The sequence below is a fragment of the Scardinius erythrophthalmus genome, assembly GCF_964197995.2.
Source record: "Scardinius erythrophthalmus genome assembly, chromosome: 5".
Classification (NCBI taxonomy): Eukaryota; Metazoa; Chordata; class Actinopteri; order Cypriniformes; family Leuciscidae; genus Scardinius; species Scardinius erythrophthalmus.
The window spans coordinates 51,792,200-51,816,856 of record NC_138225.1 but is presented as its reverse complement, the minus strand read 5'-3'; the positions used below and the strand labels follow the sequence as shown (position 1 = coordinate 51,816,856).

Sequence of the window (24,657 nt, the reverse complement as noted above, 5' to 3'; positions counted from 1 at the left end):
ATAAAAAAAAAATGTTGTCCTGATATAGATCTGAAGAGGGGGAATATACAAATATCGTGAATAACTGTAGTGTTATGTAAACGCGTGACAGTGGACTGGTATTTAAACATTTGTTTCCACATGTCAAAGATCTGGCAACATCTCTAGCAGAAGCGAACGCGTTTGTGAAGTTCGAGTTCATTATCAGTTCAAGGCAAGCGAGTTGAAAATGCTGCGCACGGTTTGTTCCCGAACTTTTCCACAAGTTTTTCGTATCTCAGCATGTCAGCATTCAACGATTCCTGCACCGAACATTCACCCAGACGTTCACTACAACAAGGTAATGGCCAAAATGCTGGGAATGCACATGCATGTTTATTCTCATGGATAGGTAGGTTTAGTAAGTGACATGTCTCGTGTTGCTAATATTCTAACTAACGTCTTAATTAAACGTTTGCAATCGTATCATTATAGCCGCGTAACATTTTCATGTCCCTCAAATGTCTCTGTCGTCGAATCGTTGCGTTTAAATGAATGTATGTGTAGAAGACATTAGTTAACAGGTTAACAAACTTGGCATGTTTTCAAATCCCGCTCCTCCATCACGAAAGTGCCATTCCCTGTTTATCTTATCTTCTTATCTTCTTATCTTTCCAGTCTCTCTCTCTCTCTCTCTCTCTCTCTCTCTCTCTCTCTCTCTCTCTCTCTCTCTCTCTCTCTCTCCATATATATGTACAGTACAGGTCAAAAAGTTTGGAAACATTACGATTTTTTTATATTTTTGAAAAAAGTCTCTAATGCTTATCAAGGCTGCGTTTATTTGATCAAAAATACAGAAGAAAAACCAATAATATTGTGAAATATTATTACAACTTAAAATAATAGTTTTCTATTTGAATATTCTTTAAAAAATAATTTATTCCAGTGATCAAAGTTGAATTTTCAGCATTATTACTCCAGTCTTCAGTGTCACATGTGACATCCAGTCTATCACATGACCCTCATTCTAATATTCTGATTTATTATGAGTGTTGGAAACAGTTCTGCTGCCTAATATATTTGATGAATAAAAGGTTAAAAAGAACTGCATTTATTCAAAATAAAAATAAAAATTCTAATAATATAAATCTTCTTTACTATGACTTTGTATCAATTTGACACATCCTTGCTGAATAAAAGTATTGATTTATTTAAAAAAAAAAAAAAAATTACTGACCAGTAGTGTATATTGTTGTTACAAAAGATTTCTATTTTTAAAACATTTGCTTCTTTTTTTATTATTATTATTATTATTATTATTATTATTTTTACTTCTTATTCATCAAAGTATCCTAAAAAAGTATCACAGGTAATGAAAAAATATTAAGCAGCACAACTGTTTCCAACAGAGCGCATGAACAAATTCTGTATTGAACAAGTGTGGAAAATAATTAAGTAAAATACTGTGTGTGTGTGTGTGTGTGTGTGTGTGTGTGTGTGTGTGTGTGTGTGTGTGTGTGTGTGTGTGTGTGTGTGTGTGTGTGTCAGTGTGTGTGTGTCAGTGTGTGTGTGTGTCAGTGTGTGTGTGTCAGTGTGTGTGTGTGCTTCACTGTTTGGTCGACTCTTCCCTATTTCTGTGGCAGGAACTGATGTACTTTCCTGCTAGTGAAATGCAGTCTCTTTTTTCACCAAGTAAATATTGAGCTTGTACATCATTCATCAACTTTTTGAAGTTGTGACAAATAATTTCAAATTTGGGGAAGAAGTTTTTTCGAATTTCATTATAATTAGGGCAGTTAAGAAGTGCAGCTCTGTTTTCATGAATTAAAGTTAGACTTTTTTTAAAGTGAATTCTACATCAAAAATCTATTTAAATTTTTTTTATGTAAATCTAAAAGAATACCATATATCCCTCCAAAACTGCTCACATGCAGAGTAAAAAGTTAAGCATTGATAAAGTGAAGTGAGTAATATTACATTTGTTTCGTATTGTTACAACATCACATTTAAAGATGAATGTGATGCTGATGCAGAGATTAGACTGAGTGTGTTGATTTCCAGAATAATATAACTGTAATATAATAATTTAACTAGTTGAGCCAAGATGCTACATTGGTTGGTGATTATATCATAAATAATATTTTGTTCACATTTATTTTGAGGATTTCACATTGTGTGGCATTATGTTTTAAGTAAAAAATAAATAAATAAATGCAGTGCACTTATTGTAATGTTGCTTTTTCACTGGAATATACTAATTGAAATAGTTTTGACACACTTATTATAGAATTATCTGATGATACATCACATTATGCAACAAGTTATCACATACCACATTTTTCCTCCATGTCATGCATCCTTAGTTTTGTCTGTCATAATTTACTGCCAGTGCCAGCATGTAAATATTTGCTCTCTTATGTTTTTATTCATTGATTTGTGATGTGACAATAATATCAGTAAAAGTTGACTTTAACATTTTTAAAAACCGGAGTGTGTCAGTGTGCCTCTTTTTCCTCTGCAGATTTTCATTAACAATGAGTGGCACGACGCAGAAAGCAGGAAAACCTTTCCGACCATCAATCCTGCCACTGGTGAAGTTATCTGCCATGTCGCAGAGGGGGATAAGGTAGATGTTTGAACTATTCATTTTATATTGAAAAAATAATGAATGTCTTAAACCAACTGGTCTTGGCTGGAAAACCCCCGAGAATTTGGGCACTTTTCAGTTGGTAAGGTCGTGTCTGGTTAAACCGGCTGAACATCCAGATCTTTCTCTCTCTATACAATTTAATGAACAGGACTGAGCAACATGATAGTTTTGTGTGAAGAATAGACCTAAATCTGTGAAAATCTTTCACTCCAGTGACAAAAGTTTAAAATAATTAGGATTATTAGTATTTATTATTTATTATTAAATTCGGTTTTACTGTAGACGATGTGGTAATGTATAAGTTTGGGGACCCTTGTGTTACAGTACAATCAATCTTAATTATTTTATTATTTAAACAAACTGAATAAGATGTGAAAATTGTTGAAAGAATGTTAATGAAGAAGAAAAATTTAGGTAAGTGTAAAAAAAAAATATATATATATATATATATATATATATATATATATATATATATATATATATATATATATATATATATATAATTTTTTTTTATATATATATATATTTATATATATATATATATAGGGCAAAAGTGTCAATGTCAAGGAATATTTTATACTAACGACTATCTAGTCCAAAAAAAAAAGGAAACAAGGGATGAGTACAAATGATTATGTACACAACACTAATATTCGCCAGATGAAGTTGAAGAAGTGAGTAATTTACAACATGTAGAGCTCTTTTAAAAACATTAAAATCAAAAATCATACTTTTATTTTGATTTTATTTATTTATATTCTTATCTAGTTCTCTGTAAATGGGAAAAGACAGGAACATGACTTGAACAAACACCCTCCCCGCTCCTCTTGACTTTCCTACTCCAGATGTAAACCAGGAGCTGGGATTAAAAATAGCTATGCATGTTTATTTAACACATATCAGATACACTGCTTAAACTAAACAGACGTTACCTCTCAGACATAATGTAATAAGCATAACTTAATAAAGGCTCAGGCACTAGCATGAACTCCACTGACACTGTGGAAATTAAACATGAAAATTTCAGTCTATGTTTCTTTATTCCCTGATGGCATGAAGGAAGAACTACAACGTTCCTGCTTTTTGTAAAGATATTTTTTTCTTTTCCTTTTTCTGTGTGGTTATTGTCTTGTATGCATTGTTTTTATATTACTTTTGCTATAATTGAATACTTGTAATATTGTGTCATGCATGCCAGTTATCAGACTCTTGAAACTCCTCCTGTGATAGAGTTGTACTTGTGATGAATAATTTCAGCGGATGACCCCTAATTGCTAATTTACCAACAAAAGGGTGAACGTTTGAGCACTGAAGATAGCAGTGTGCTGAAACGTTTGCTCTTGTAGTTTGTAGGGCTGTACAATATATAGCAAAATATCGCAAATGTATAGAGTACAGGTCAAAAGTTTGGAAACATTACCATTTTTAATGTTTTTGAAAGAAGTTTCTTCTGCTCATCAAGCCTGCATTTATTTGATCAAAAATACAGAAAAAAACCAGTAATATTGTGAAATATTATTACAACTTAAAATAATTGGTTTTCCATTTATTATACTTTAAATTATCATTTATTTCTGTGATGCAAAGCTGAATTTTCAGCATCATTACTCCAGTCTAACACATGATCCTTTAGAAATCATTCTAATATTCTGATTTATTATGAGTGTTGGAAACAGTTCTGCTGATTAATATTTTTGATGAATAAAAGGTTAAAAAGAACTGCATGTATATTCAAAATAAAAAAATATTTTCAAATAATATAAATCTTCTTTACTATCACTTTTTATCAATTTAACACATCCTTGCTGAATAAAAGTATTGATTTATTTAAAAAAAAAAAAAGAAAGAAAAAAATTACTGACCCCAAATTACTGACCAGTCGTTTATATTGTTGTTACAAAAGATCTCTATTTTTAAAACATTTGCTTCTTTTTTATTTAGTTTTATTTTTACTTTTTTTTTATTCATCAAAGTATCCTAAAAAAGTATCACAGGTTATGAAAAAATATTAATCAGCAGAACTGTTTCCAACTTTGATAATGAATCATCATATTAGAATGATTTCTAAAGGATCATGTGATAGACTGGAGTAATGATCCTGAAAATTCAGCTTTGCATCACAGAAATAAATGATTATTTTAAGTATAATAAATTGAAAACCAATTATTTTAAATTGTAATAATATATCACAATATTACTTTTTTCTGTATTTTTGATCAAATAAATGCAGGCTTGATGAGCAGAAGAAACTTCTTCTTCAAAAACATTAAAAATAGTAATGTTTCCAAACTTTGACCTGTACTGTATATCGCAATATGCATATCGTAACGGCTTGTAATAACTGGGGTCATGATCAAAAGACAGAGAAAATCACTGCTCTTGGCTGAATAACTTTTGTATCTTTAATAAGATATATTTCATTCATTCAGTGAAAACTAAGCAGTGTTTTATTTTTACATTTGATTATTCAGTTTCTGTTGTTTAATAACCCTAATGTAGGATAACCTGAACCCCTGAGGTTTACACTGATGTTAAAATAACACTTCTTATGCTACAGTAAAACACTGATGTTCACTGTCAGAAGTTTAGGGATGTTTTCTCGTCACAAAAAGAATGTTAAACACATGTTGGCTATATAATTTTAAATATATTTGAAAGATAATGTAAGTTTATTTTACACACTTTAAGCATTATCGTATCGCGTTATCGCATATCGCAGTTTTCCTCAGTATCGTGCAGCCCTAGTGTTTTGATAGACTTCTGCAGTCTGAACTGAATTCAGTGCGAGGCCAGACACCTTCTTGCTCATTTTAGTCTGTGTTTCTCTCCCATGTTTGTCGTTTTGCTTTCAGGCGGACGTGGAAAAGGCGGTCAAGGCTGCCAAAGATGCCTTCAGGCTCGGCTCTCCCTGGAGACGCATGGACGCGTCGGATCGCGGGCTGCTCTTGAGCCGACTGGCCGACTGCATCGAGAGAGATTCTGCCTATCTAGCTGTGAGTCTCTCAGACAGCCTTCGCCCTGTGTGCTGCCGTATAGACTTTGAGCTGGTTTACTGTATGCATGAAAGCATATTTTCAGTATACTTCTGGCCAATCAGAGCAGAGCAGGCTCTCGGAAAGGCGGGGTTTAGAGAGACCGAATCCTTGATGGAGCAGTTTCAGACACTGTGAGAAAATAGATGATGCTGTAATGTGTATTATGTATGTATGTATGTATATTATATTAACTTTAAGAAAAGGTACAAAATCCTTAAAACATATTTGAACAAGGAAACAGGATAACAATTATAGAGCACTAGAAAATATTATAAATGAGAAAGCAAACAAGATGATGCATTCAGTTGCAGACAAAGACAATCAATGAGAGTCTAAACACTTTGTACTAAGTACAAGTTTTAATAGTTCAATATTAAGCTTCAAAGTGTTGTGTAATTGTTAAATAACTTGCTATAGTAATGACTATAGATCATGCATAATTACATGCAACTAATCCTAAACCTAATCCTATAGTAAGTACATGTAGTTAATCAAATAACAAGGACACCTTAAAATAAAGTGTAACCCAGAATTACTTTTGGTTCCTTGCTTTAATTTCCACACTGTTAGTTCATGGGTCCTGTCATCCTCATTTAAAATGGGACTCTTGATCTACAATAATACCACCATATGTTAAAATTAATTGTATTTTGTTTCAATAGGAGCTAGAGACTCTTGACAATGGGAAGCCGTATGCGGTGTCCTACAGCGTGGACGTGCCCATGGTGGTCAAATGCTTGAGGTGAACTTTCTGTCCTCATGGTGAATTGTCCACAGTGTTTTCTACACTTGACATTTCCTTAATATTTGCATTACATAATAATGATTGCATTGCATTAACGTCACATTGGACTTTATTCTAATATAACTCCGTAACCACTTGATTATTTGAAGTCCTGTCTCTTACAAGTTACTAATCAGTAACTTGAAAACTAATAAACTGGATGTGTTTTAATATTTAAACCAGGTTTATATATTTATCATCAATAAATCCAGGTTAAATCAAATACATTTTAACTAACTGAATATTGTGTTTCCCACAACTAGCCATATTTTAACCATGTTCATACTTTTTAACTGAATAAATGTAATTGTTTTCACAATGAACAGATTTTTGCTGATTTTAAGCAATTTGAATAAGTGAATTTTTTATATATGATTATTTAAATAAAATCAAACATTTTCAAATAGTTGATGATAAAATATGCCATCATTTTTTGAGTTTCATTTATGTATGAATATCCAATTCAATTCAAGATAATTTTTTATAGCGCTTTTCACATTACATATTGTTTCAAAGCAGCTTTACAGAAAATATGCATCCCATTAAGTTTATTTAATTATGTGTAGTATGTGAAATGGACGGATTTTTTTTATATGCAATTCAAATACATAAATCTAAATTTACTGCCTTCAATTTTTTAAGTACAATCAACTTGGCTATTTAAGTCATATCAACTTAAATTACATTAAACTGACTTAAAAAAAAGTTGAATCTTGTATAACTTAAAAAAAAAAGTGAAAAATTGCTTAACTTGTTTTGATGAGTAATGTAAAAAAAAAATACATTTAATTTTTTTTACAGGGTAGACCTATTTTTTTTCTTGAGTGAGTTATATATTTATTTGTTGCATAACATAATGAATCTCTTAAATGGTGATTCTGTTTTTGAGCTATTTTCATTCTTTTCAAAATAGAACAAAAAATATTTAGACAACAGAAATGGCATATACTACTGTATGTTGTGGTCTGCATCATATTGTGCGTTGTCAAGCTTTATAATCTGTAATCTGATCTCAGTGGTTCCAAAGGTTGTTTATAGTGACTAGCGTGCATGTAAATCTGATAAAGGGGGTGTATTCAATCAGAAGCTCAGAACTCGTGTGTGTGTGTGTGTGTGTGTGTGTGTGTGTGTGTGTGTGTGTGTGTGTGTGTGTGTGTGTGTGTGTGTGTGTGTGTGTGTGTGTGTGTGTGTGTGTGTGTGTGTGTGTGTGTGTGTGTGTGTGTGTGTGTGTGTGTGTGTGTGTGTGTGTGTGTGTGTGTGTGTGTTTGTGTGTGTGTGTGTGTGTGTGTGTTGTTTGTTTTTTAGGTATTATGCTGGCTGGGCAGACAAATGGGAAGGGAAGACCATTCCAATTGATGGTGATTACTTTTGCTACACAAGGCATGAGCCCGTTGGAGTGTGTGGCCAAATTATCCCTGTAAGTAGATGCTTTTGGGATTTCAGAATGCAATGTGTATTTGCCAAGGAATACAATATACAGTCAAACCTTAGCTAAGTTATTCAGACCTCAGATATATTTTTTGATATTTTTCACTAGTGTGTGCAGGACACTATAGTTAATTTATGTAAGTGAGGAGAGCAAAATAAAGTAAACGGTGAAAAATTATACCCAAACATTCTTCATACAGTGACTACCAGTAAAATTTATAAAGATTTGTGACCAAAAATCATCCAGACACTTTGACCTGACCATGTTTTGCTGAAGTGTTTTTTCTTTTAATTGCTAATGCGACCTTTTTACACACGGACTGAACAAAATTAAGCATTGCTTGTTAATTTGTTGACCTAAATCTAATTGTGTTGTTAAATTTAAGAGCTGACAGATAGTCAACATAATTCATCTGTGAGAGTCTAACAGAAGGATGGACAAAACCAGTGAAATATCAACTGATTTGATAACTCTGAGTTCTTGTATTACCATCTTCTATCTACCTATAAATTACTGGAACGTCTTTCTGTCTGTGTGTCTGTTATTCCCATATCTCTCGAACCATTAGTCCTATTCACCAACTAAACATATTCACCAACTAAACATATCCTGTCTCTTTCACCGCCATCATTAGTAGCCTATTCACAAACTGTTTGCTCAAGCATAGCGTTTTCTCTGAGTTCACTGTGTAGCCTCAGCCTGCTCCCTCAATAGTGTAGTTCAATTTTCCATATTTATTGTATGTCATTGGGAATCAGTATTTGCTTTTTCTACCATGCACAAATAAAAATGTCACTGAACTTTTGCTGTGTAATTGTGACAATGAGCACTCAAACACACCAAACCAATGATTACTAAAAACACACAAAAACTTATTTTGCACGGGCACTGCACTAGTTTTCTAAACTATAAAGGATAGTAAGGGATAATGGACATCCAGCCGGTTGTTCTCTCAAAATAAACCCTGACAGGGTGATGAAGACCTAAGTAAATAATTAGTAAAGTAAGTAGATAATAAAGTAAAATAATTAAACATGAAAAATATTGATCTGCGTTTAAAGACCTAATTTAAAGGGTTAGTTCACCCAAAAATGAAAATTCTGTCAGTAATTACTCACCCTCATGTTGTTCCAACCCCGTAAGACCTTCGTTCATCTTCGGAACACAAATTAAGATATTTTTGATGAAATCTGAGCCATGTCTCACTCCTCCATAGGCTGCTATGTGACCGAAACTTGCTGGCCCAGAAAAGTTATTAAAGAGATCGTTAATATAGTCCAAGTGACTACAGTGGCTCAATCTTAAGTTTATCAAGCGACGATAATACTTTTTGTGCGCAAAAACAAACAAAAATAACGACTTTATTCCACTTTTCATTTCCTTCTCTCTGGGCCTCGTAGTGTTTTTGCGCTGCGCGTCTGTGTTGCACGTCGTCACGCATCACACACATGACCGGCGTCGGCCAATAGTGAGCCTACGTGGTGACGTGTAACACAGACGCGCTGCGCAAAAACACTACGCAAACCAACTAGAGGTCCGGAGAGAAGGAAATGAAAAGTGGAATAAAGTCGTTATTTTTGTTTGTTTTTGCGCACAAAAAGTATTCTCGTCGCTTGATAAACTTAAGATTGAGCCACTGGAGTTACTTGGACTATATTAACGATCTCTTTAATAACTTTTCTGGGCCAGCAAGTTTCGGTCACATAGCAGCCTATGGAGGAGTGAGACAACTCTCAGATTTAATCAAAAATATCTTAATTTGTGTTCCGAAGATGAACGAAGGTCTTACGCAGTTGGAACAACATGAGGGTGAGTAATTACTGACAGAATTTTCATTTTTGGGTGAACTAACCCTTTAAATATTTCAACTCAAAGATTCCGCGGAGAGAGCAGTTACTAGCGTGGCAAGTTCACAGCATTTCACCACTTAAATAATTATGGAGATAAGAGATATGATTTCCGATTAAACTTTTTTTTGTTTTGTTTTTTTTAATCGTACCTGTTTGTATCCAACAGTGTACAAAAGCGTTTGTATGAACCAGGAGAGAGCGAGTCACGATACTGATAGTCACGACATCACCAACACTAAAATTTACATAAACCCCGCCCCCGGAACACAATTTATTGATTATCAAGACAGAATATGCTAATCAATGACTAGAAGATAACTACACATAAGCTACATAAATTCATCAACTAACCATTCAGAAATGTCCTGTTGCTTCTACATGTTGCCACTTCTTCTAGAGTCTCTCCATCATTGTCTGACTTCGGTTTGAATATAAAACGCTAAAAGTTTTTGAAATTTTCAGTGCATGTGTGTGTGAGTGCAAGCTGTTGAAGCTCCGCCCCCTGTGCCGGGAGCAGCAGCTCATTTGCATTTAAAGGGACAGAAGTGACCATTTTAACATGCTGTATATAAAAATATCTGTGTGGTATTTTGAGCTGAAACTTCATGTACACACTCTGGGGACATCAGAGACTTATTTTACATCTTGTGAAAAGGGCATTATACCACCCCTTTAAAATAATTATATTGCGATATATATTGATATTGAATTATTATCCAGCCATAGTTTGACTGTACTTCTGTCTTTCACATGTCGTCTTCTCTGGATTATGTGTTTCTCCCAGTGGAACTTCCCTCTGTTGATGCAGGCCTGGAAGCTCGGCCCGGCTCTGGCTACGGGAAACACAGTGGTGATGAAGGTGGCAGAGCAAACGCCACTCACGGCCCTTTACATCGCCAGCCTGATCCAAGAGGTGACTGGCATGCCTACTGTATATCTGCACACTAAGGAAAATCCTAGTTGCAAAATAATGTTTAAATCTTTTTTTTTGTTATGCATAGTGCAGCAGGGATTACATTTTTCTAGGCCAACCTGGAAGTCACATTCCCTATTTTTCCATTGGCATTTGGATTATTGCAGAAAATAAGCTCTGTGACCAAGTTTATGATGTTTTGTTCATCATGACACAACTTTAATGAATTTTGAAGCATAAATACAATCACAAGAAGTAAAAAGTTAAACATAGGCTATAAAGGAAATACACTATGGTCACATGACTTCAACATCATCACTTCATCATAGTGTTTGTATAAAAAACAGTTTCCATAAAAGTTTGAGTTAGAATAGTTTGTAAGAGTGATTATAAACACGATGAAGCTGTGAAATCGATTAGTGAGTAGATGAGTTTATCTGTTCAGTGTGATGATGTTTAATATTACTGACAAGCTCTGTATATTTGCACTTAAAATAACATGTTTCACTCTTTTTGCTTTTGGATTATTGCAGAAAATAAGCATCTATTGAGAGTGTATAGTTAATAGGGCTGTCACTTGTGATTATTAGACAGGGGATTGAGAAAATACAGCATGACATGAGGAGAGGTGAGGAGAAAAAAAGGCAACCCCCAGGCTATGCTCCTATGAGGAGTACAGTGTGGGAACAGAAAAAAAAACCCTCAGCAACATTAGCACATAATCAGTACACTCTACAACATGAACACACAAGACTTGCAGCAGGGGAGGGGAGTGGGGGGTGGAGGTAACCCAGCACAGGCAAGCAGCCATTCGGTCCTGCAGCCATTTCGGCACTGGTCGCGGACCCGCCTGTCAGACTGGGGGTACAAAGCGTCGAAGGCGAGGGATTGGGGGTGGGGGGGTGATTGCATATCTGTATATATGTGAGAGTTTGTGTATGTGTAGGCCTAGAGAGTCGCTACACCTGGCATCATAATCTAGGTGCCTCAGTCCGCAGTGATACACAGCAAGTTGCAATGGAGACAACCTTGATCAGGTCCCAGACAGAGTCAACAATCAGCAGGTGTCTGTGGGGAGTGGGGGAAGGAACGCAAGAGCGTCTCGCTGCAGTGCTCCTCCGGGGGAGTTGTTGTTTGGCCTTGGCCAAGGCCAGTGCTGGTTGAGGGAGGCCGAAAGCAGATAAGATTGGGATTGCTTGGTCTTGGGACGAGTAGCCGCATTCCAATTTACACAGCTCCTGGTCCATCTTGGTCTCCGAAACGATCCATTTTCCTTTGCAAAGCGATGAGCTTCTCCGTGATGTTATCCATGTAGTGGTTCATAGTCACAGCCTGAGTGCTGACAGCTCTGCCCACAGCTTCAATCATGACGGGCAGCCCTGTGGGGCTTTGGACAGGTGTCACCATCATCTTAATTCCTCGAAAAACCAGAGCAATGCCTAATCCAAACAGCAGAAGACATGTTATCATGGATCCGAATAGGACCCACCACCTCTCCCACGCGTCCATCGCGTAGCCAACTGCGAACGTTCCGGCAGGGCAGTCCGGTTCCCCTGAACCCAAGCTTCTCGTCGAGAAGATGGTGTCAGTTGCGTTGAGAGACCAGTTGAGCAAATCCATGATTTCTTCGTTTGGAGAGCAGTGCGGAGAGAGTCTCTCAAAGTACAAGACAGTAGACTAGACGAGACGAGAGGAGCAAAGCAGGGGAGGTAAGGGGGAGGAGAGGGAGAGAAAATGCGACCGCCTTCGTTGAGAGCCAGAAGAGAAGCCAATTGGTCGATTATTTTGATGATTAATCCGTTTTTTTTTTTTTTTATATATATAAAAGTAGACCTAAGCAAATAATACCCTTTAAAATGACTTAAATACATGTATAATAACAATGAGGCAAAATCATTAGGTTCAAATAAAGTATCAAAAGCAAGTTGTCATATAGTTTTATAGAACAACACTGTTAAAATGTGTATTATATTATATACATAATATAAACAATCATCTTATGTACATTATGTATTATTACAGATGCCTACAGAGGGTGCCAATGGCCTGGTGTTGTTACACTCAACAGCAGATCAAATCCTTGTTTAATATTGGCTAAATGACATTTAAATCAAATGTCCACTTAATCTTTAATATTTGGCCATTTCTTTATGATATAAATGTTACAGACACTGTAATTTCTTGGACAAGAACATGTGGGCATCAAAACATGCAAAGTTTAGATGTTTATTTTTAAATCGTGAAGAACCGTTCACATATTTAGAAAGATATTGATGTATTCTCCTGTGTTGGAGTAGGTTTATAAATGATTTACGTGAACCCAAGCTCAGAGCACATGCAGAGATGGAGTTTGAGACGCGCTTTACGCATGTAACTGATAACAGTTCATGTGGAGGAGCAGCATTTACTGTGAACAAAGCTGCTCTGAGATGCACATAACCTACATGCATGTAAACAATTAAAGTGCATACAGTATATATTAAACATGCAGGGCATATATATTAGATACTCTTAGATTGATTACAAAATTATACTGGTGTTCAAGGACAAGCATTAAGCTGGTTTAGATCGTATTTATCTGACCGCTACCATTTTGTTTATTTAAATGGAGAAAAATCTATCATAACTCCAGTAAACTATGGAGTGCCGCAGGGATCTGTGTTAGGCCCTCTATTATTCTCAATATATATGCTGCCACTTGGAAATATTATAAGGAAACATGGAATTAGTTTCCATTGTTATGCTGATGACACTCAAATCTATATTTCATCACGGCCGGATGAAAACGCTAAATTATCCAAATTGACAGAGTGTGTTAAAGATATAAAAGATTGGATGACGCGTAATTTTCTTTTATTAAATCCAGACAAGACAGAGGTAATACTTATCGGTTCAAAAAACCGCCCACAAAACCTCTCACAATACAACTTTAACATAGTAGGATGTCCTGTTACTTCATCCTCTACAGTAAAAGACCTGGGTGTTATACTAAATTGCAACCTGTCTTTTGAAAATCATATTTCATATGTAACAAGAACAGCCTTTTTCCACCTTAGAAACATTGCTAAGCTACGTAACATGCTATCAGTTTCTGATGCAGAAAAGTTAGTTCATGCATTCATGACCTCGAGACTAGATTACTGTAATGCGTTATTAGCCGGTTGTCCTGCATCCTCAATAAACAAGCTACAGTTAGTCCAAAATGCCGCCGCTAGAGTTCTAACTAGATCAAGAAAATATGATCATATAACACCAATTTTATCATCACTGCATTGGTTACCTATAAAGTTCCGTATTATTTACAAGGTATTGCTACTGACTTATAAAGCCCTAAACGGCTTAGCTCCAGTCTATTTAACGTATCTTCTATCGCCCTATAATCCATCGCGCTCTTTAAGATCACTAAATTTGAGGCTTTTGGTCATACCTAGGATATCCAGATCCACCAAAGGAGGGAGAGCATTTTCACATTTAGCTCCAAAACTCTGGAATAGCCTTCCTGATACTGTTCGTTGCTCAGACTCGCTCTCCCAGTTTAAAACTAGATTAAAGACGCATCTCTTCAGCCAGGCATTCATATAATACTTTTAATCTTACAGTTAAATCCGACCTCTAGCTTTTTTTTTTTAATCTTACAGTTAAATCCGACCTCTAGCTTATAAACGCCAGAGGAGAACTGGCCCCCGACTGAGCCCGGGTTCTCCCAAGTTTTTTTTTTTCTCCATTAGGTCACCTGATGGAGTTTTTCGGTTCCTTGCCACTGTTGCCTTTGGCTTGCTCAGTTGGGGATATTTAATTTAATTAATCAATTAACGATACTATTGATCAGCATTACCAAACGTAGACGTTAGGGCTGTGCCGGTAAACTTGACAACCGCACCACCGCGGTTGTAAAGCGCCACCGCGGTGGCTGAGTAGTACCGGCGGTGTTTTGTCTAAAAAAAATGTTTGTATATGAATGCTGTTTTACATTAATATTATGACACACAAAGCTTTGTTTACAAAAGAAATAATAGGTTTAGCAATTAAATGTTATATCGCAGCCATGGAAAAGTTTGAATTCATGACGAATGAGAGAGTTGTAGCCTACGTGAGCCCATAAACTTAAGCTTTGTCGGCTTTGAATTCTGGTTTGCGATCTGGTCACCCGATTATCAGCGAATTTAAAAATATTCCATTAGTTATTCCTTATAGAAAGCTTGAATTATCTACTTTTAAACAAAACAATTCAAAACGAAAATAAACCGACTAGCATTATGTTTTCCGTATGAAGTGTGCATTTCTCATCGTCAACTTCATCTTTGCAGCTCGACACTGACACACACACACGCACACAAAACACTTTATTAATAAACAATTCAAATGTCTCCTTGCTATATTTGACACGTTCATAATCATTACTTTTGCCGGTTCTTTGTGACAGCTATGTGCGTTATTTGCAGCACTGCGTCACCCTCCGGTTACATGAACGCGTCACCACTGCATCAGCACCAGAACATGGAGATTTTATTTTAGAGAATGATCGCACAACAGACATTAGAACATTAGATATTCTATAATTAAATCAACTAATCGAATATTCAAAAATCGTGACTCATCCCTGCATGGAATCTCTTTTTTCTTTTCCCATATCTTCACTCGCGTCTCACCCAAAGACGCGTTAAACGTTTCTTCCTTTGTTCGCTTTTAGGTCGATTATTTTCGTATTCTTTACTGTGTTAAAGTAGAAAAACGCTGTAGGACAGATAGCCAACATTTTTACTTGTAAGTCAAATTATTTTTAACACAGTTTGTGCTTGTTAGACATATGATAATTGGTAAGGCGCGTCAAGTTCATTTTGTAAAGCGCGTTTCACACGCGCGGGTGATTTTAGTTTTGCTTTCTCTGGCAGCGCGCAAACAGCTTAAATGCCTTGCCCTTGTGGAAGATAAAATTCGCTCTTCATACCTTTTACAAGTAGAAAACATGTGGATATCAGAAACGAGATCGATGGTCTCTTTCCTGCTCGTGTCCACATCCCTCTCAAAGCGCAGAGCGGTAGGCTTTATCACGCGCCTTTGTGTGGAAAGTTTTTTTTTTTTTTAATAGATTCAACTTTATTATATTATGTAAGTTACCAGTATTTACTGATATTTATTTCAATGCTTTTCAGGCTTTAGAGTGTTGTTTCTTTCTTTTTTTTTCTCAAAACACCACTCCCCCCCCCACCCCCCCAACCACCGCAACACCGCCGGTATTTGGGTCCATTACTACCGCGGTGATAAAAAACTGCCACCGTCACAGCCCTAGTAGACGTTCCACTAGAAACAAACATTGATGTATTGTTCTAATTTATTGCTGTGAAGCTGCTTTGATACAGCCTGTGTTGTGAAAAGCGCTATATAAATAAACTTGACTTGACTTGACTTGATATATTTATTGAATTGAATCGCAACCTTTGTGAATTTACAATAGCACTATGCTATGGTTTTAATACATTGTGCAGCTTTAGAAAACATTGTGCAGCCACTTCCCAGTATTCCGGGGACTTCTAAAAATTGAGTACTCTAATTTAATAGAGGAATTGTGACAGCCCTAATAATGAACATGTTAAGAAGGCTATAATATTGAAGCCATACTCAGTGCACGATTGAACCCACCATCAAGTGCATGATCATTGTTATTTTGTTTAATCACCTAATCACCATCTTGAGTGTTTCCATGGTTTGTGGTAGGTGGGTTTCCCAGCTGGTGTTGTCAACATTATCCCAGGAATGGGTCCCACAGCCGGAGCTGCCATTGCTTCTCACATGGACGTAGACAAAATAGCATTCACTGGCTCCACCGAGGTGAGAGGATTTTCTTCAATAATGGATATTTCTTGGATATGAAGTACAATACTGTACACACCCTGTCATAACCTTGACACTTTCTCTCAGTGTGTGCCATATAATATGTTGTAGGATTTCAGGTTCATACATCAAATCTTATTACAATATTTAAAACTTTATGTTTGGACATTTAAAATTGGCTCACCATAGCAAAATATATAAATGATTGTCTAAGAGCAAATTTGTTCACAGTTTTTGTGAAGCATCTGCTGTGTCTAAGACTTAATGTATGCACTTTTTGGTAAGAATGCCAATCTTGGCGAGTTATTAAAGGTTTGTTTACCCAAAAATTCAATTCTGTCATAATTTACTCATTGTCATGTTGTTCTAAACCCAAAAAGCATTACATTTTGATTACCTAAAGTCTTAGACTAGTAATGGAGGGACAGAAATCTCTAAAAATATCTTCAGTTGTGTTTTGAAAATGAACAAACGTCTTGTGTTAGTACATGGACATGAGGGTGAGTAATTAATGACAGAATTTTGGTATAGTTGGAACTCAAGAATTTTATTTAAATTGCAAATATAATATTGGTTTTGTCTTATTATGGTTGAATAGGTAGGTCACCTCATCCAGCGAGCTTCGAGTACCAGTAATCTGAAGAAGGTCACACTGGAGCTGGGCGGAAAGAGTCCAAACATCATTTTATCAGATGCTAATAGTGAGTTCATCAGTTTATCCTGACGCCTGTAGCAGTTTTGACAGCTATTTTCAATAGAAAGTAGCTAAAGCCTGCTCAAAGTCTCTAAACTGTCAGCTCTTTACTTACTTTTTCTTGCTCATACACTGTATTTTAATATAATATATAATATAAAGCTGTTCTCATTTACATAATTTCTGTCAGACAACAGAACAACAGTGACTGACTACATGTTAACCAGCAGTCCAAAAAAGTTGCTAGATTTGTTGCTAGTCACTTTTTGACAAAAGTTGTGACATTGTCGCTAAATTCGTGGTTTCATCTTGTGGTTTGTATTTCTATGGCTACTCAAAAGGGTCAATAATACATTTTATTACTATCATTTTATTATTTTTCCTGAGGTCCACCTATAATGTTAGTACAGTCATGATTTAGTGGCATATGACCTTTACACCCTCTCCACCCTTTTAATTATATCATCATTTATTCACCTTCATGTTTTCCTAAACCTGTATGACTTTCTGTTTTGTTCATAGAAGATTTTAAAGAAGGTTTCAACTGTTTTTGGCCATAAAATGAAAGCAAGTTTGGACCAACACTGGACACCAGTGACACCTAGACAATTTTCAAAATACCTACTTTTTGTGTTCCACAGAAGAATGAAAGTCATACAGTCTTCGATTAAAAAAATAGAAAGTAAAATTTGATTCCTCACATTTTTTTAATCTTTCTAATTCATGTATATTTGCGTTTGCAGTGGAAGAGGCAGTGGAGCAGTCCCATTTCGCCCTCTTCTTCAACCAAGGCCAGTGCTGTTGTGCAGGCTCTCGCACATACGTACAGGAGAGCATCTACAATGAGTTTGTTGAGCGAAGTGTGGAGAGAGCTAAGAAGAGGGTCGTGGGAGACCCGTTCGACTTGAAGACTGAACAGGGCCCACAGGTACAGCTGAGTGAGAGATTGGAGTGAGTTGAGTCAGTGAGTAGGGTGAGTAAGTGCGTGAGTGAGTGAGTGAGTGAGTGAGTGAGTGAGTGAGTGAGTGCGTGAGTGAGTGCGTGAGTGAGTGCGTGAGTGAGTGCGTGAGTGAGTGCGTGAGTGAGTGCGTGAGTGAGTGCGTGAGTGAGTGAGTGCGTGCGTGAGTGCGTGAGTGAGTGAGTGCGTGAGTGAGTGAGTGAGTGCGTGAGTGAGTGCGTGAGTGAGTGAGTGCGTGAGTGAGTGCGTGAGTGAGTGCGTGAGTGAGTGAGTGCGTGAGTGCGTGAGTGCGTGAGTGAGTGCGTGAGTGCGTGAGTGAGTGCGTGAGTGAGTGCGTGAGTGAGTGCGTGAGTGAGTGCGTGAGTGAGTGCGTGAGTGAGTGCGTGAGTGAGTGAGTGCGTGAGTGAGTGCGTGAGTGCGTGCGTGAGTGAGTGCGTGAGTGAGTGCGTGAGTGAGTGCGTGAGTGCGTGAGTGAGTGAGTGCGTGAGTGCGTGCGTGAGTGCGTGCGTGAGTGAGTGCGTGAGTGCGTGCGTGAGTGCGTGAGAGCGTGAGTGAGTGAGTGAGTGCGTGAGTGAGTGCGTGAGAGCGTGAGTGAGTGCGTGAGTGAGTGAGTGAGTGAGTGCGTGAGTGAGTGCGTGAGTGAGTGCGTGAGAGCGTGAGTGCGTGAGAGCGTGAGTGCGTGAGAGCGTGAGTGCGTGAGAGCGTGAGTGCGTGAGAGCGTGAGTGCGTGAGTGCGTGAGTGCGTGAGTGCGTGAGTGCGTGAGTGCGTGAGTGAGTGCGTGAGTGAGTGCGTGAGAGCGTGAGTGAGTGAGTGCGTGAGTGCGTGAGTGAGTGCGTGAGTGAGTGCGTGAGTGAGTGCGTGAGTGAGTGCGTGAGTGAGTGCGTGAGTGAGTGCGTGAGTGCGTGAGTGCGTGCGTGAGTGAGTGCGTGAGTGAGTGCGTGAGTGCGTGCGTGCGTGCGTGCGTGCGTGCGTGCGTGAGTGAGTGAGTGAGTGAGTATTGGTCGGGCCTACATCTTTTGAGCACTGCATATGCAAATTTGTCGGGACAACTTTTCATAAATTGACATTTCATTAACTTCAGTAGGCTGTAGAACAAAGGATTTATAACTCTTAGTTATGTGTCTAAATTTTCAATGATCATATTCTGGTGAAGGGTGAGACACCTGTCGAGTGGCTCCACATGTGGCTCGTGCGCCGTAGGTTCCCGACCACTGTGCTAATAATTTGGTAATTTAATTAGTATTTGGCAAATGATATGCAGCATTCTGTCTGGTATGATTCCATTGCATTTGCAGTTGTTGTGGATTTCTTCTTACCATTAGGTACTTTCAGTTACCCATCCTGGTAATTAATTTCAATTAACATTTAATGCACTGTATTGTGGGTTCCTTTGGTGTGAAAGCATCTTTAAAAGAACATAAATGTAACATATTTCTGAATCACTCAATCAAGATCATAGTTCTCTGATATTGCATCTATTAGTATTTCTTCTCTTTACTAAAGGTCGATGAGGAGCAGTTCCAGAAGATTCTTGGCTACATCAGCAGTGGGAAGCGTGAGGGAGCCAAGCTCATGTGTGGCGGGGGGGCGGCAGCTGATCGCGGTTACTTCATCCAGCCCACTATCTTCGGGGATGTTAAGGATGACATGACAATTGCTCGGGAGGAGGTGTGTGTGTTTAACCTTTTAACGCATTACTAGGGAAAGGGCCTTTCCATGCATTTCAAGATCAACTTTTCAGCTCTCATTAAGCTTACATTTGATTTCTAGTGGGGTTCCATTCATCTTTTTTTGTTTAATATTGCTTAATAATCAGTCCTAACTAAATAATTGGTAATAACGACAATGAATAAATATCAACATAAATATCGAGTTCAGTCATGAAACTCTAGGGGGCGCAGGCTGATCAGACCTTTGCATGCAATCTGCAAGCAATCACATCATTACCACATGCACAAGCTGTTTGGCCTCTGCTGATCCATCAGCCAATGAGATTGCTTGCTCAACGTTTAAATAGTCCGGTTCAGGGTTGGCTGTAAGCTTGTTATGCAACGTGCATCAGTTCCTCTGAACCCTCTACCCCCCCAGCTCCACCTGCTACAGGATTTATGTATGTCTATTTGTGCATCAGCATCATATTTTATGCTATTTATTATAGTGTAAAATAGTGGTCGAATGATATATCGCCAAGGCCGATATATCGGACGATATTTGGTACTTTAAAAATATCGGCATCGGCCGATAAGTTTTTCTGATTGGCCGATGTGTTGGAAGCGGGACTTTTATTTTGACGGGCGACGCTGAGAACACCAGCGCCTGATCACACAGCGCTCACTCACATTCTCCGTCTTCATTAGTTTGCGATCTCTGTCAGTCATATCTTATACTTTGTTAGACAGAACTGGTAAACAAAGAAAGTAAATGGTATGCGAAAAAGTAAAGTGTTGCTTTTATATTATTTGTTACAGAAAAGGCAAACAATTAGGCTAAAATACATTCTCATTTACTGTCAACATTCAGCAAATGCGCATCTACATCATTTAAACAAATCTCTGAATATCTAATAAACATTTAATTTCACAAACCTTGCAGATTTAATGGAATCCAGCTGTGATATATTGTGAAGTGTGCATTTGTAGCCTGATAAACGCGTGACTGCGAGTGATGGTCGGTCCGTGCGAAGTGAGTGAATGCGAACAGAAGATCAGCTTCAGGAGACCCGATCGAAAAACTTTTAATCCTTTATTTTAAAATATGCTGTGCTATATCCAGTTGCCCACTATGTCATATTCATATCGTTTTCACTGTGTGCCGTATGTAATATTAGCGTTACCTTGTCTTTATTTGATAAAATATGATTACCAGTGTGCACAATATTACCAGATTACTGAGTGCAATGTTACAGTGTTTACTTCCTTTTTATTCACATATTCATATATTATTAAACAATTGCTTTATTTATGAAAAATACTGTAATAGGATTGCAGATTCAAGAAGTTGCCATCTAAAGTATAAGCATGTTTTTTTTAAAGATTTGTTTTCTAATTTATTTAAAATGTATAAAATACTGATTAAAATAAATATAAAGTATATAATAAAAATATCGGCTTTATATCGGTAATCGGCCACCCTGCTCTCTAAGATATCGGCATCGGCCATCAAAAAACCAATATCGGTCGACCACTAGTGTAAAATATATAGTGTATAGTGTGTCTGTGTATCTATTAGCTGTAGCAGATCTAGTCCACAGAGACCAAATACATTAACATTGCAATATTCAATAACATGCTAAAACTATTCTGAGAGTTGTCACGATTGAAATATTTAGTATTAACTAAATATATTAGATGAGTAGAATTGTTGAGATTAAAGGGTTAGTTCACCCAAAAATGAAAATTCTGTCAGTAATTACTCACCCTCATGTTGTTCCAACCCCGTAAGACCTTCGTTCATCTTCGGAACACAAATTAAGATATTTTTGATGAAATCTGAGCTATGTCTCACTCCTCCATAGGCTGCTATGTGACCGAAACTTGCTGGCCCAGAAAAGTTATTAAAGAGATCGTTAATATAGTCCAAGTAACTCCAGTGGCTCAATCTTAAGTTTATCAAGCGACGAGAATACCTTTTGTGCGCAAAAACAAACAAAAATAACGACTTTATTCCACTTTTCATTTCCTTCTCTCTGGGCCTCGTAGTGTTTTTGCGCTGCGCGTCTGTGTTGCACGTCATCACGCATCACACACATGACCGGCGTCGGCCAATAGTGAGCCTATGTGGTGACGTGTAACACAGACGCGCTGCGCAAAAACACTACGCAAACCAACTAGAGGTCCAGAGAGAAGGAAATGAAAAGTGGAATAAAGTCGTTATTTTTGTTTGTTTTTGCGCACAAAAGGTATTCTCGTCGCTTGATATACATAAGATTGAGCTACTGGAGTCACTTGGACTATATTAACGATCTCTTTAATAACTTTTCTGGGCCAGCAAGTTTCGGACACAATAGCAGCCTATGGAGGATTTAGATATGGCTCAGATTTCATCAAAAATATCTTAATTTGTGTTCCGAAGATGAACGAAGGTCTTACGCAGTTGGAACAACATGAGGGTGAGTAATTACTGACAGAATTTTCATTTTTGGGTGAACTAACCCTTTAAGAAATCCAGCCAACCTTTCGGTATATAATGATCATATGCAAGAATACATGTCTGCTTGTACAATAAAATACTATATATAACATTGTTGGTTCATGTTAGCTCTGGTCCATTAAATAATATGAACAGATACAATTTTAGATTTTAATAATGTATTAATAAATGTTGCAATTCACATTAATCAAGATTAATAAATGCTTTGGAATTATTTTCATTGCCAGTTCATGTTAACTATTGTTAACACATAGAACCTTATTGTAAAGTGTTAACAGAAATTGTTTTGAATTAACATAAAACACCATTTTACATTGTTTATCTTCCCATGATATAATAATATTGCACATTTTATGGCATTCTGGTCTGTACACAAATGGATGCATGTTTATTTAGATTCTATAATATGAGTATATATAAATATAAAATGCTATTCCCTTTCTTTGCTGTTAGATCTTTGGCCCTGTAATGCAAATTCTGAAGTTTAAATCTCTAGAAGAAGTGGTTGAGAGAGCCAACGACAGCAAATACGGCCTTGCAGCCGCTGTTTTTACCCAAAACATTGAAAAGGCCCATTACATCTCCAATGGCCTGCGTGCTGGCACTGTGTGGTGAGTGTGTGAGGTGCTTTATTATCTTAAGAAAATAGATCTCTTGGATATTGGAATATCAGACCTCTTGCTGCATGCTGACATGTGTTCACATCTGGCTTGTTCTTGTGATTTGATTTGATCAGGATTAATTGCTATGACGTGTTCGGAGCGCAGGCTCCCTTCGGAGGCTACAAGGCCTCGGGAATCGGCCGTGAGTTAGGACAGTACGGACTGGACAACTACACCGAGGTCAAAACGGTAAGGTTTTACCATCAGGAAAACGAAAGTGCACTCATTATTCATAATTCACTCATTGTAAACTTTAAATGTCGTGCTTTTATCTGTATTATAATCTAAACTAATCCCAAAGTGATCAAAATTCTAATTAAAAGATGTCATGTAGGTTAAAGATATATTTATAAATGTGTTTATTTGTACATGCAGTGTTTCAGATGTGTATTTGGCCAACGATCTGTAAATTGCAGCTATCATTAATTATGCACTCATTTTATTTACTAACTCTTTTCCTCCACAGGTTACAATTAAGGTTCCTCAGAAAAATTCATAAATGGAGAAATTCATTTAGAGAAGCCATCATCTAACGATTAGAGTTGTGCATTTTTGAAATGAACATTACTCTTTAAATCTATTTCATTAAATCAAATAATGTCTTAATGTGTACTGAAAAAAATAATAATAAAATAAATAAAAATAAATAAATATATATATACATGATTAGTACATAAAAAAATAAACGTTCTAACAGTGATAAATTACAGAAGTTATGATTATCCACCTAAAAAAAAGGTTCTGATTTTATTCTGTTTAATTCAAGCATCATATAGACGGCATAATCACCACAATTATTTGCATGAATAAGCTGATTTGTGTAATAATGGTCCAATTCTTTTTATGAATTTTTTTCATTTTTCTTCATTCATTTATTCTTAATTTGCATAAATATTTGTCCTTTTCTGATTATATTTTTTTGTAATAACATGCAGAAGAAAATAAATGAATATCAAACATTGACAGTCTCTGTGATTTTGCAGCATTTATTGTTGATATTGTTCTGATGACCCGAAAAAGAAACAAAAATAAATTTAAACATTGCTAATTTTATTTGGTTTCACAGATTAAACTTTTATTTATGTATACTTTATATTTATTCAGTTTAGAAACACTAACAATTTGTATTCTCTCCTTCATCACTAACACCATACTCTGGTAAATATGGTAAAACTAGTGTGTTCTTAGAAGTGCCTTGGTTTTTGTGTTAATAGATGGATATCCTAATCATTAAGTGCCACGATATTACTATAGGCAAATACTATATTTGTTGTATTTGTTAATTTAATTCATTTTTGTGAAATTCCTAACATATATTTGTGAATCTCATTCTATTTATTTGTGTTTTTGTTATTTGCAGTTGTTTTTTTGTGAATCTACTTTTCCAGATGGGAATCTATTTATCTGGAAATATGAAACAATTCTAACCCTGTATATTACTGTGGTAAAAACACAGTACCACTCACATTGTAATGACTGAATTGAACAAAACATTGACCGCTGTATAAAAAGGTGTTATTTTAGTATCATTGAGATACTATTATAGTTTGTATTGATATTTTTAATTTGTTTAAAAATGCTTTTTATGGTTTAAATACCCTATATATTGCTCTATGTTCACAAGAAAATAGAAGATGTGTGAACATGTGACTGATTTTGGCCACTGCTTCAGCGTCAATTTATAATGTAGGGGGCGGAGCTTCAGATTCTAGAGAGCATTTGATTGGACAGAAAATCTGAGT

General features: G+C 36.5%; 1 protein-coding gene across 1 annotated transcript; it reads left to right on the top strand.

Annotated features, from left to right (window-relative positions):
- Window positions 1–27: 27 nt before the first annotated feature.
- Window positions 28–23,876, top strand: aldh2.2 (aldehyde dehydrogenase 2 family member, tandem duplicate 2). The gene is made up of 13 exons (XM_081364815.1): window positions 28–319; window positions 2,480–2,584; window positions 5,461–5,601; window positions 6,306–6,385; window positions 7,733–7,844; window positions 10,491–10,619; window positions 16,335–16,448; window positions 17,050–17,152; window positions 17,889–18,073; window positions 19,608–19,772; window positions 22,707–22,864; window positions 22,990–23,104; window positions 23,382–23,876. Exons 1-13 carry the CDS (start codon window positions 209–211, stop codon window positions 23,412–23,414), a joined length of 1,551 nt encoding a protein of 516 aa, XP_081220941.1. The 5' UTR covers window positions 28–208; the 3' UTR covers window positions 23,415–23,876.
- The last annotated feature ends 781 nt before the right edge of the window (window positions 23,877–24,657 follow it).

What these genes read in the sequence shown, in the direction of transcription:
- aldh2.2 (XM_081364815.1), top strand. Translation starts at nt 209, where the DNA reads ATGCTGCGCACGGTTTGTTCCCGAACTTTTCCACAAGTTTTTCGTATC. An exon ending in GAGATTCTGCCTATCTAGCT is followed by an intron (nt 5,602 to 6,305) that starts GTGAGTCTCTCA and finishes TTGTTTCAATAG; the next exon opens with GAGCTAGAGACTCTTGACAA. An exon ending in CATTTTATCAGATGCTAATA is followed by an intron (nt 17,153 to 17,888) that starts GTGAGTTCATCA and finishes TTGCGTTTGCAG; the next exon opens with TGGAAGAGGCAGTGGAGCAG.